At 40.5% G+C, this 13,783-nt stretch overlaps 1 protein-coding gene across 1 annotated transcript; it reads left to right on the top strand.

Moving 5' to 3' along the window:
* Positions 1-837: 837 nt before the first annotated feature.
* Positions 838-13,471, top strand: LOC119896420 (deleted in malignant brain tumors 1 protein-like). Its single transcript, XM_038709848.1, has 9 exons — positions 838-1,443; positions 1,551-1,586; positions 2,839-3,153; positions 3,357-3,656; positions 5,995-6,291; positions 7,278-7,562; positions 8,424-8,747; positions 11,115-11,249; positions 11,355-13,471. The coding sequence occupies exons 1-9, from the start codon at positions 1,401-1,403 to the stop codon at positions 11,666-11,668; spliced, it is 2,049 nt and encodes a 682-aa protein (XP_038565776.1). The 5' UTR covers positions 838-1,400; the 3' UTR covers positions 11,669-13,471.
* Positions 13,472-13,783: the final 312 nt, after the last annotated feature.

The raw sequence follows: 13,783 nt of genomic DNA, 5'->3' as shown, positions 1-13,783 counted from the left end.
AAAGACACACTTGTCTTTGAACTCCTCACCTGGTTGCCGCCACACACGTTTGACACCATCTGAACCAAATACGTTTATCTTGGTCTCATCAGACCACAGGACGTGGTTCCAGTGATCCATGTCCTTAGTCTGCCTGTCTTCAGCAAACTGTTTGCGGGCTTTCTTGTGCATCATCTTTAGAAGAGACTTCCTTCTGGGACGGCGGCCATGCAGACCAATTTGATGCAGTGCGCAGCGTATAGTCTGAGCACTGACAGGCTGACCCCCCAACCCTTCAACCTCTGCAGCAATGCTGGCAGCACTCATACGCGTATTTCCCAAAGAGAACCTCTGGATATGACGCTGAGCACGTCCCCTCAACTTCTTTGGTCGACCATAGCGAGGCCTGTTCTGAGTGGAACCTGTCCTGTTGAACCGCTGTATGGTCTTGGCCACCGTGCTGCAACTCAGTTTCAGGGTCTTGGCAATCTTCTTATAGCCTAGGCCATCTTCATGTAGAGCAACCATTCTTTTTTTCAGATCCTCAGAGAGTTCTTTGCCATGAGGTGCCATGTTGAACTTCCAGTGACCAGAATGAGGGAGTGTGAGAGCAATAACACCAAATTTAACACACCTGCTCCCCATCCACACCTGAGACTTTGTAACACTAACGAGTCACATGACACTGGGGAGGGAAAAGGGCTAATTGGGCCCAATTTGGCCATTTTCACATAGACTCACTTTTGTTGCCAGCAGTTTAGACATGGCTGTTTGATGTGTTATTATGTTAAAAGGAAGTTTTTCCTTGCCTCTGTCGCCTAGTGCTGCTCTTGGTGGGAACTGTTGGGCTTCTGTAAATAACATCACAGAGTACGGTCTAGACCTGCTCTTTTATGAGAAGCGCAGTGTGTATATAGCAGACATTTAAAAATGGTGTTACACATGGCAGTGTGTCGGAGCCATACTGAGTTCTTTAATTTAAATAAACCTGACTCCAGGTGGCTCCTCAGGAATGTTTGTCAGCCACTTCACAGTGTTTCCCATACATCCCTATCTATCTCTATCTAATGAGCAGTTGGCATTTTGCCTCTACGTCGCTACAACTTCTCGATCAGCACTGCTCATTACTAAAATGCTGTGTCGGCATGGAGATGAGAGTTGACAGAAGTCTCTGTTGATCTAAAACACTTATACCCTGTACCCTGAATGTGATGCAAGTGTTATTTAGCTGCTGCAGCTCATTTCCCTCTATAGTTTTAACGTACTGAGTATAATTTGAATAAACACTAAAAAGGAGGAAGTGTTTCATGGAAAAAACCCCCCCCCCAGCAGTATGAAGTGTAAATATATACGAAACCATTTGCCATTTGCCTCTGCTCTGCCTCTGCCGACTCATGCAGAGCTTCCTGTCTATCTAAGCCATGGAGAGCACACAACAGAGCCAACTGTTTCATTTGATCATAGGTGAGAAGCAGTTTCTGAAATTCAGCTATTCTTTCTTTCATTTACATCTTTTACCATGTTCTAGGTTATTGTATTTAATGAGCAATGCTATTTTTTTTCTCCTACAGTCTCCCTTCTTTTTACTTTATATGCATCTGCTTCAGGTAAGTCATATGTTCTGTTTGCTACAAAATATTTATAGCTTTACATTTTAATGATATGTGTAAATTAAATCGATTAATAAAATATATATAAAATGCATGCTTCGTTTAATCCATATAACTAAACAGAACACTGTTTTATACTATACAGAACACATTTATTACTGTCGCACATCGCGCTTACGCTGTGAATGCGTGATTATAATGGAGCCGTTTGCAAAGTGGAGGAAGAGATAGAAAATAGTGAGGGACAAAGAAGAAAGTGTCTAAAGTATGGTATTATTTCAAGCTAAAGAAAACAACTCTGTAATGTTACCGTCCGTCCACCATAAAACGAAACTTTTGTCGCCTCGGCAACAGCACGACGGCACCTTATTAGAAACCAGCCGGTGACCGGACAGACAAGGTAACAGTAACAGAAACTTTAGCATTTAACTGAAATCATGATTGATTGTTGAGTTGAAGCCAAAATAAGCCGCAGACCTCAGCTGAAAATGTGCACATGTGCGTTTGTTGTTCTCCTTTTTGGGCCTTGCAGTCAAGAGTTAACTGGGTGTCGGGGAGCTGCAACTTTTAACTCCCCTGCAGCTCTCTCTGTAGCCCAGACAATCCCTGCTACCTGCGTGTGCTAATCCATCCTTTCACCCAGATTCTTTGTCTTTACAATCGGCATCTTTACAATAACTAACAGCTGTTTCGTGTGCAGGATCGCTCATTTCCCATTTCACATTTCCCGTTCGTTTTCTAGACATAACCTGGTTTGGAGACCAGCGTCGGGTGACACAACCGCTGTCAGCTCGTGTGGAGTGTGACCCCCTGTCACCGATCAGTCACGTAGTGTAAACGCCAGAACGACTTCAAGACTCCCGTCCGTTACAAGACGGCAAGTTGTGTGAACTGAACGGCCATCAGCCGACGCTGAAAGTCGTGTAGTCTGCACGAGCCTTTAGTATAACTTGTATAGCACTCGGGTGATGTTTGTTTATGTTTGTAAAGCAGCTGTCTGGTTGTTGGTCTGATGTTTGCTGTATGACACACTATGAATTTCCGAAAGGACCATTAAATATCTATCACCTAGAAACGTGCACAGCTGATCCCGTTACGGGGGGTGGGGCAGGCAAAGTACTTCTTAAACGACGCATCGATGAATCGTTGAAATAATCTATAGAAGCTTCGAATACTAAAATCATCGTTAGCTGCAGCCGTAGTGTAAGTTATATTATGAAAATATTGTAACAGTTTTTTCTTTCTTTAGGCGGTCAGATCAGACTAGCTGGGTCCGGGTCTACTCAGTGCTCTGGAACAGTTGAATTCTATCACAACAACACCTGGGGAACAGTCTGTGATGATGACTGGGACTTATATGATGCTGAGGTGGTGTGCAGGGAGCTGGGCTGTGGAACGCCACTGGGAGCCCCCCAGTCGGCCCACTTTGGAAAAGGAACTGGACGAATCTGGCTTAATAAGGTGGTCTGTTCAGGAAGTGAAAGGTCTCTAACTGAGTGTCAGCACAAAGGATTTGGCCAACACAACTGTGACCATGATGAAGATGCTGGTGTCATTTGTTCAGGTGAGATACATTTTGGATCACAACAGAACGTGAATTGCTATGAATGGAATCTTTTCTCCCATTTGGTTTTACAGCAATATCATATATTGTCTGTTTACATGAAGTTAATTATATAAAGTCATGAAACATGTACCTAATGTGTAGAAATAGTTGCTGCCATGAACACATGCAAACAGAAAACACGCATGTTGTTCTGTGCCTAGGTTTGCCGATCAGATTATCTGGCTCTACTCGGTGCTCTGGAAGAGTTGAAATCTATCACAACAACACCTGGGGAACAGTCTGTGATGACAACTGGGACTTAAATGATATGAAGGTGGTGTGCAGGGAGCTGGGCTGTGGGAGTGCTTCTAAATCGGCGCCGTTTGGTGAAGGAGTGGGACAAATCTGGCTTGGTGATGTGGCCTGTTCAGGAAAGGAAACATCTCTAACTGAGTGTCAGCACAGGGGATTTGGCACTCACAGCTGTTCACACAGTAAGGATGCTGGTGTGGTCTGTTCAGGTGAGAAAAATGCTTGATCACTTACAGTTTCTCCAAATATTTGAACTTTTTTACTACATTTCTAACTTGTGATGGGTGTTGCATCTGCATGTGCTGTGGAGGTATTAATGTTCAGGTTTTTGAGACACAGTCACTGTGCGCTTTTAGGCCACAAGAGTGTAAGGCACTCTAGCAGGTTGATCTCAGGTTGAAGTAAAGCAAATTATATATGTAATTTTTTTATAAATGTGTATTAAAATGGTTCAGTGTATTCCTGTGGCTTGTGTGTTTAATGAATGAAAAGCAAATTTCCCTTGGAATAGTTGACTTTGAAACGTTTAAGTTGTAAGCCACATTTAACTAATGAAATATCTTTAAAATCATGTGTTTTATTTAAGCTCTTGTGACTGTTGATTTTACTTCTATTAATTTAGTAAAACACTAAGGACCCTATTTTAAACAATTATTGCACAAGTGCCAGTTGAACAGCACATAATCCGGGCACAAAGTAGGCACAAAAGGGTTGTACTTAGTGTACATGCAAGTGTGATGCAGACTCGCAGCAGAGAGAGAGCTCATGTAAACAAGAGAGAGTGTGAACAGGACAGGTAGTGCTGACTTGATGTAAAAACTTTCATTGAGCCTATGTTACTCTAAAATTCGTTGGTTTACCAGTAAATTGTATGAATTACACTGCAACCTGGAGTGTCTGTTACACTGTAAAAATTATCTACAGTAGGTGGTTCAACTTAAAAACTTAAGTTAATTGCTGCCTTAAAAATGTGAGTAACTCAACTTTAAGAAAAGCTTTGTTTCAACTCATGATGTTCCGTTATATAATTTGTTTAATTAATGATAATATGTTGTTTGTACTTAATACTGTGAGTTAAATCAACTATCTATATTACATTGTCCATTCAAGGAAACTTGCTTTCACTTGTCTAACAAACATAAAATTCTACACCCCTTCAACTCACATTTTTAAGTTCAGATAAATCACCTTGAAGATTGCCTTTGTTTCAACTCATAAATTTAAGTTCATAAAGTGGATATAACTACAGTGTTCTAGTTGTCCCAATGTTAGTTAAATGAACAAGTTTGAGTTAGTTACTCTAACTCATAGTTTCAAGTTAAAGCAACTTAACCAAATTAATACTACTTTCCATTTCAAGTTAAGGGATTTAAATTCCAAATTTGTTATAGTTTACATCTATAAAGGGCCTTGAAGACAGACCCCAACAACAGCGCCACTGTGCAATTATCTTCAATGACTTGGGCAGGGTAGCTTGCTGGTCAAAGTTCAAAATAGCAGCAGATGTCATTTCCTTTCTGAAAGGGCCTTAAGGCCGTTGTCTGGAACCCTTTCCACCGGTGGCACTAGTCTTGTTTACCACAGATTTTCTGTTGATATTCTATATAGTCTATATTTCGGTTGGAATTTGAATATATGACTTATCAGCAGTGTATAATTAGCAGGGGTGAGCAAGAGCACCAAATCTTCTGTATCTGTGCTCAGAATGGGCGGGGCGTAATCTATAAGTGGGTGGTATTAACTGGAAGTTATTTAAGCCTGAAATTTCTATCAGAACTTGCTATATTTATTAGAAAACCATTTACAGAACAGCCTCAGAATTGAGCTTCAGAGAATAGTAATTGATTTTTTTATATTCATATATTTATAGTTTATAACAAAACAGATACTGACACATTTTACTCTGATACTTATAGAAAGTATCTGTACCGGATTCTCGTTTTAACCGAGTACTTGCTAAACCCTAATAATTAGTTGATTATGTATGTGTTTTTGTCAAACTCAAAAGATGCAGCACCCTCGTAATCTCTCCTTTTTTTTTCAACTGATAACTTACATGTCATGATTCATACGGAAGTTCAATCAACACGACAAAAGTGTCAAATAGTCAACACAATGAATTAATGCAATGTTTAACTTTCTAAAATTCATACAGTTGAGTTCGAAATCCAAAACTTGTCAGAGCTATTTGAGTTAAAAAGAAGAAGTAAGTTGACATGATTAAATGGGTCTATGATTCTTTTCAGTGTAACAGTGACAGACAGGCAGAGCTGTGACCCGTTAAATACCTTGTCTCCTCTATGAAGCATCTGTATATATTATCGATTAAATAGTCAGTGCATCCTGACTGATCCGGGAGTGTTAAATAATCAATGAACGCACGTGTCAGTATTAATGGGGAGAATCTTACTATTTAAATAATGTATGCCCATATGGCGAAACAATTTATCAGTAACCACTCAGTAATTAGGCAAACCATAGTTTGCTACAGTGCTTGATTAAATATCTTTGTTTTAATGGCATACGTTCTTTTTATACTGTGCCCAGGTGTGCCGATCAGATTAGTTGGGCCTACTTTGTGCTCTGGAAGAGTTGAAATCTACTACAACAACAGCTGGGGAGCAGTCTGTGGTGACAGCTGGGACATAAATGATGCTAAGGTGGTTTGCAGAGAGTTGGACTGTGGGAGGGCACAGAGTGCCACTCAGTCATCCTACTCCAACCGAGTCTGGCTTAATGAGGTAAACTGTTCAGGAAGTGAAAGGTCTCTAACGGAGTGTCAGCACAGAGGATTTGGGAGTAGCAGCTGTTCAAACAGAAAGCACGCTGGTGTGGTCTGTAAAGGTGAGAAGACATTTTGATCACTTTTGTATTTTAATGTTTTTTATAATATATAAGGATAATAATAATAATTACAGGCAAATGACACAATTCTGAATGGAAAAGGAACTGGAATGAATCTGTATAGAGACACAAAGCTCCACAGCCTACAAAGTTTAAAATCTGGAATAGTATCACCAACAAGTCATTCTAAAGGTCTACATGGCTTTAGGCTGCCCTTGTTTGGGCCTGTCTAATTCGGCATGGGTGTGAGTGGTGTACTTCGGAAAGTTCACACACTTCCTCTCTAACTTAACTTATTTTTGTTCAAATTGTGCGGCTCACATTGGTTTCACCTACAGCAGTGGGCAGCAATTGGCAGCCCACGGGTCAAATTAATAAATACATAAATGAATACTTTGATAGCGACTGGTGCTGAAATAGATCTCAGTCATGTCAGCAACAGTACCTCTTAAGTGATTGTGCCAACAAAATAACACACAAGAAAGTTTTTTGCAGCAATTCTTTATTTCGAGTTGAATTGAGAGCTTTTACTTTGAAAGGTTCTGAAAGACATTCAGAAGAGTCTGTGGCTTGTGTAACACACCCCTTAAGTAGCCGTCACTAGCCGTACTACTGCGTTTTCAAATTAACTCATAAAAAAATAAATTCATATTGTAATGTTAGCTTTTGATTTTCATGGTAATTATATAATGAATAAAGTGCTTCCGTTGTATTAAACTGCATGTAGGTAGAGAGACAGTTTTTAAAGAACTAAAGAAGAAGTATAGAGAAATGTGATATGAATCCTAAAGAAGTTTTTAGCTGTGCGCCATATAAGGCTTGTCTCACCATTCAAACTGCCAGAGAACAACAGGAATGTCACTTGTATATAGATTTATTGTCATGATTCACTCAAAAAAAAGGGAGGGGGTGCTGGTATTATTGTGGTTGTACAAGTTAAATAAAATCACAACCTGTTTCACTGAATATTTTCTTATTTTTTCCAGCAATCCTCCCAAAGCCCAGCATCTACATAAATCCTGGTGGTGAGGTTGCCTGGGGTCAGAACACCGGCATCACTTGTTCAATATCAACTCAAACTCAACAGCTTTTACTTGGAACGTTCACTCTGAAGCAGACCTCAGGCTCATACAGTCAGAACCAAACAGTAAAAACCAACTCTGCCACCTTCACCCTTAAAGTGGACTTTGATAAAGAGGGATCATATCAGTGTCAGTATTATCAACACTCCAGCTCCCCCCTAAGTGATTCTGTCAATCTCTCTGTTGCTGGTAAGAAACGTAAATGAATAAAAAGACAGAACGCAACAGTAAAGGAACATCACTTGCATGCTTGAAAGGTTTTACATCTGTGGCCATGTGTTGACTTTAAGCAAGCTTAAAGCTAGCTTTAGTATAGCAGGTGTCCTTTGAATTATTACAATATTAAAGCATGTCCAAACTGCTCAAAACAACGTTTCAGTGTCAAAGCAGGAAGTGTAACATTTTTATTGCAAGGTGAGAAAATAACAGGAAGGTGGGGGGCGCAGTATAAGTGTCATACTTTCATATTGGAAACTGACCAATTGTGAATGTTTTTTCCCCTCATCTGCACTACTGGTAACTTTATGACTAAACTCAAATGTTTGTGCCGACTCCAGTGCATAATTATTCATGTAAGGTAAATTGAATAGGCATTTACATGAGGGAGACATCAGAAAACATATTGACAGAGTGGCTGGAATTGATCAACAGACCACTCGCTCAATAAGGGGATTGCTGTGAGTTCACGGTAATAGCTCAAGGTGACTTAGAAAAATCCACCTTAAACAAAAACATTTAGGGTAACAAAATAAACATTTGGAAAGTAAGGGGAACATCTGAGGCAGTTTGAATTTGTTTAAATGTTTTTTATATAATTATTATTTATAAAATATAAAATTAAATATTATACTTGTAAACCAGAATAAAGAAGAATTCATAGATAGTTTTAGATAGATAGATACTTTTAATAACCACTGAATAAGGTAAACAATGTTTTCATTGCTTAATGATAATTACCCATTGAAAAAGTCCACAGTTAATCTAACTTGTTAGGCACAGTTTTTCAGAACAGTATAGCTTCTTTATCTTCTTTACCCTTTTTTATCACAGTGCCTCTGCAGCAGCCCAGCATCTACCTGACATTTTCTAACAGAGAGCTGGTCTGGAGTCCTGAAGTTGCAGAGGTGACATGGGGTTACAGCTTTGCTTTCACCTGCTCCATTAACTCCAACAGTCCTGGAGGTGTTTTCTCTCTCATCTTCTCTGGCTCCAATATCACCAACACCAAGCCAGCAGTCAAGGGATCAGCATCCTTTAACTTCCCTGTAGCTCAGTATGAACACCAGGGAAACTACAGCTGTGTGTATGAACTCACACTCTCCTCAAGGAAATTCACCTCTACCGAAGCAACACCAATTAGTATTATCATTAAATGTAAGTAAACTGAACATTTAAAAGCATTGTTCTAATTTATGGACATTTAGGCCACTATGTCAACATGGTTAATGTCATATAAGCTACTGGCACAGTGAACTTTCACACTTCACCCAATGTTGGTGCAGATTTGTTTTCCAGACAAAATAAGAGGGGAATATTATGACTGCCTGACTGTTAACACTTATTACCTGCGGTCTGTGCAGGATCAACTAGTGGCCAGAATCTAAACCCGAATCAAAATGTAGTTCTATTTAGAATCTACTTTTTATACGATGGAGAGCCAAAGGGTTCATAATTTAATAGATGAATAGGAGATATTCATCCCAACTGGGCGCACTTTGATGTTCCCGCCTGTGTCTGCTTCTGCTGCGAGTTTGGCATATCGCAGCATCTTCTGCTCATGTGCCTTGTCATCAACATCCTCCCAAGTGACTGTTGATGAAGACCGTAGATCTGGGCTCGGTCTAGTGCAGGTGATTTGCTGGCAGATGTGTAGTTGAATCAGAACTAGATTCAGGTCTTCTATACAATTGAGGAGTATTAATTTTGCTGTATGAGATCCGGGCGGAAGAGGAACAGGACACAAGCCCGCGAGATGAGACAGCATGGCTGCTGGACAGTGTTGTGAGGTAGGTCTGTGGAAGGATGCCCACTCGCAAAAGGTCGGAACCACAAGGCTCTGCCAGGTGAGGCAACTGCAATACTACTTTGTCTTTAGATACTGTACGCTGCTCATAAAAAACTGTCAGAAACAGACTCCATCAGGGTGGCATGAGTACCGAAAGTCCTCTAGTGGGATCTGTGCTCACAGCCCAGCATCATGCAACTCAATTGGCATTTTCCAGAGAACACCAGTATTGGCAGGTCCGCCATTGGTGCTCCATTCTTTTCACAGATGAGAGTAGGTGCACGTCGTGGTGGACATAATGCTGCCTTGCAACATCATCCAGCATGACCGGTTTGGAGGTGGGTCAGTGTTCTTCTGGAGAGGCATATCTTGGAGGGCTGCACAGACCTCCACGTGCTAGCCAACGGTAACCTGACTGCTGTTAGGTACCAGGATAAAATCCTCACCATTGTTAGACCTTACAGTAGTGCAGTGGGGTCTGGGTTCTTCCTGGTACAGAACAATGCCTGGCCTCAGTGTGTAGGCAGTTCTTGGATGATGAAGGCATTGATGCCACTGACTGGCCCCCGTGTTCCCCAGACGTGAATCAAATTGAGAACCAATTGGATGTATTGTGCATCCAACACCAAGTGATACGACAGACTGTCCTGGAGTTTACTGATGTCCTGATCCAGATCTGGGAGGAGATCCTCCAGGACACCATCCGCCGTCTCATCAGGAGCATATCCAGGTGTGCATACTGGCATGTGGGGGCCAAACACACTGCTGAGTCACATCATGAGTTGCCTTCATGAAAGTTATACAAGTTGGATCAGCCTGTGAATACATTTTTTTTCCTTAAGTTGTGATTTTGAATCTACCCCTCAATCGGTTGTTGATTTTGATTTCCTTTGATCGTTGCTATGTCAGTTTGTTCTCAGTAAATTGTGAAAATGGACAGTAAAGATTTGGAACTTTCTATTTCATTCATCATTCATCATCTTCATTCATCGTCTTAAATCAGTGTTAGACGTGCGCAGTGTAGCTGAGCCAGTATGTTAGATCTAAAGAAGGCATTGGTTTCTGCTACCTATGGTGTTGTACTGTCCACACGTGTCCAACTATAAATGTTGTTAAAATGATGATGAAATCTGATGATGAACTTGTGATCAACAACCAAAGGTCTGCCTTGAGAACTGGCTCACTTAATCCCTGCTGTACAACATTGAGAGAGTCCCCAAGATCACATTTAAGCCCAAGTCTTGTTAAATGTCTTGGACCAGTCTGTCCTGAACTTAGTCATTAGCACCTGATTGACACACTGAGCATTATACCTAAATTATGGGATGTTGAATCATCCAATATGGACATAATAGATACTGGGCTGATTAAATTGTAATGCACAGCTACCATACACACTCTGTTGGAATCAGCGCAACTTGCTCTTTTCAATGATAGCAACACCAATCAAGTGGCCAGTCTGTATATAATTCATTACAGTTTTTAAAACTTAGCATCATCATCATATTTAGTGATCTGATAATAGTAGTAAAGAGTAGTAAGAAGTGTAAACAGGAAGTTCTAATAGGTCATGCAGCACGACTTTCCATTGTGCAGATTTACCAAAAATAGAAAGATGTGAAACACAAGGTTCAGTTGTTATTCATCTTCTATATCGCATTTCCTGTTTACACCGGCCAAAGCATTATGAAATTATGCATATTTTTAAGGATAAACATTTCAATGTTTTTCTCTAGTCCCTTTGTTGCTGCTGGTCTCCTCAGTAGCAGGTGGGGGTTTGCTGCTGCTCCTGCTGGTCTTGGTGGTGGTCTGTCTGGTCCTCAGGAGAAGACGACAAACAAGGCAGCCTGGAACCCTGGTCCAAACTAAATGTGTGTGCTCATCAGGACACAGTGCATACCATTATTAGACTAACTTTGCAGATTTTTAGAGATTTGAGTTCTTACGACAAATTTGTTCTGATGCTTGTGTTTCAGTGAGCGTCAGGAACACTCATCACGATGAGAAAGAGGGGGACTATGCGGAAGTTTATTCACTGGCCACCAAGAGGAAACAGAGAGAGCGAGATGAAGTGGAGGTTGAAGATGATTACAATTATGGGGAAGAGATTACAGACAATCAAATACATGCTGCAAAGGTTTTTGATATTACAGTGGACAACAGTGTGGGACAAGGAGACGAAGAAGAAACCTGGGATGATGAAGATTACTACGAAAATCTAACCCAGCCATTTACTGAACATGTTGCGGATATTTATGTAGAATGTGAGGGTATTTATCAAAACCTTTAAATTTTCACTGGTCAACCGAGGTTCTCCTCATTGGCACCAAATCCACTTTGACAAAATCTGTTTCCCCCTCCCCTCAGGTCAAGAGTCTGGGTGTGATCCTCGACAGCACACTTTCATTTCAAGCTCACATAAATAATGTAACTCGGTCTGCATACTTCCATTTACGTAACATTAATCGCCTCTGACCGTCTCTCTCACCCACCAGTACAGCTATTCTCATTCACACACTGGTCACATCCCGCACTGATTATCGTAATTCTCTTCTCGTTGGTCTTCCTCTCAAATCCATACATAAACTTCAACTGGTTCAGATCTCCGCTGCCCAGATCATCACCAGAACCCCTTCTATTAATCATATTACTCCTGTCCTTCAGCAGCTTTATTGGCTCCCAGTTAAATACCACATTGATATCAAGAATCTGCTCCTGACCTTCAAGGCCATTCACAACCTCCTTCATAACACACCCCCCCGTACTCTTACATCTTCTTCTTCTATTCAGCTCACTGTACCTCCTGCTCGTCTGACCACCATGGGATTCAGAGCCTTCAGCTGCTCTGCCCCTCGTCTCTGGAACTCTCTTCCACCAGACATACGTAACATTGACTCGCTTTCCATTTTTAAATCCCGCCTGAAAACATATCTTTTTAAACTGGCATATCCCACGTGATCATTCTTTCTCAATCTTTGTTTCCAGTTGTTACGTACCCTGATTTTATCAACACATTCTCATCTCAATGCGTCATAACTGACGCTTTCAGACAGCGTGACAAAGCGTAAGGATTTTACGCTAAAGGTACCCTTCAGCGTCCGTATGAAACGCCCGTTTCCTACGTTGCAGCGACACAAGGGAGGCTAACCCTACCTGTTAGCACATCGGCCATGAGGCCAAATACCTACGCTTTGTCACTCTTTCTCAAATCATTGGTAAATGACGCCCTGAGATGAGAACGGGCTCGATTTTATGCACGGTAATTATAGTTGTTAATTTTATTGATTTATTGTTGTACTGTTTTATTATATTTTGTGAGGTGACCTTGAGTGTTCAGGAAGGCGCCTATAAATAAAATGTATTATTATTATTATTATGGTTAATATTATTAAATGTGCCACACTGATTATCATGGACAAAGGACTCAACTAGTGACCAAGCTTGGAGACAGACCTTGGAGGTGCCATCCTTTCATATGAGTATCACTTTACTGTTCATGTGGTCAAATATTTTTGGGATACATTATAAGTTAGGTAAAGTAAATAAGTTGTGTAGTGTTTAGTGTAGTATAGTGTATTTTGTGAAACTGTTAAGTAACTGTCAAACAGCTGGGGCAGCGGTCTGTGTTTCAATGATGCTCAGGAAAAGGCAAAGAAATAGTACAAATGTAGCACATTTACACTTAAAATTTATACGCTTCACATTAACTTTACATTAAACTGCTTACAGCAACTAACAATTTGAGACGCATTGATGTATTGACCATTTTTAAGATCTATGTAATCCCTGGAGTCAGAGTGACTCAGAGGGCAATGTGGTATTTAGGATGTGGGAGCCAGCCAGCATTCACTTATCAAGCGCCTCTATTACAGAACCAGGTCCCAGTTCTGGAATCAGACATTACCACTTTTAAGGACTTAAGACTTTTCTGTTTGATAAAGTTCTAGTTATTTTATTTTGTTTATTTTATTCAGGCTGTATTTTATCCAATGTTTGTTGTGCTTTCTGTATTTTGTTTCTGTGTATTTTGTAAAGTGTATTGGGTCCATGTATTTTGGTGATTTTGCACTTTAAATAAAACTTGATTGATTGATGTGTGTGAGTTGCTGTGAGTCTATCATTAGATGCTGAATAAAGAAAATAACAAATTCAAAAACAGTTCAAATACGTTCTCATACGCTCACGTACACAAAACAGACCGATGCACTCCGGCACACACAGCTACTCACAAGTGGCAACCATTAAACATGAAAAAACTTAAATGTTTTAAGTTTGAGTTCTGTTTGGATTGTAGTCTGTTAGCTACAGATGAGCCAAAGCATTTTGTGAGACAGACTATTATTATAAGTTTGAAGTAGATTTACTGGGAGCCAGTGAAATTATGTGTCAGGACAACATCCGTCCT

Source organism: Micropterus salmoides, unplaced genomic scaffold, assembly GCF_014851395.1.
Source record: "Micropterus salmoides isolate LMB-PRFRI ecotype aquatic unplaced genomic scaffold, ASM1485139v1 Ms_hic_scaffold_10, whole genome shotgun sequence".
Taxonomy (NCBI): domain Eukaryota; kingdom Metazoa; phylum Chordata; class Actinopteri; order Centrarchiformes; family Centrarchidae; genus Micropterus; species Micropterus salmoides.
This window is presented reverse-complemented; position numbering and strand designations above follow the sequence as displayed.

What these genes read in the sequence shown, in the direction of transcription:
- LOC119896420 (XM_038709848.1), top strand. Translation starts at nt 1,401, where the DNA reads ATGGAGAGCACACAACAGAGCCAACTGTTTCATTTGATCATAG. An exon ending in CGCTGGTGTGGTCTGTAAAG is followed by an intron (nt 6,292 to 7,277) that starts GTGAGAAGACAT and finishes TATTTTTTCCAG; the next exon opens with CAATCCTCCCAAAGCCCAGC. An exon ending in AACCCTGGTCCAAACTAAAT is followed by an intron (nt 11,250 to 11,354) that starts GTGTGTGCTCAT and finishes CTTGTGTTTCAG; the next exon opens with TGAGCGTCAGGAACACTCAT.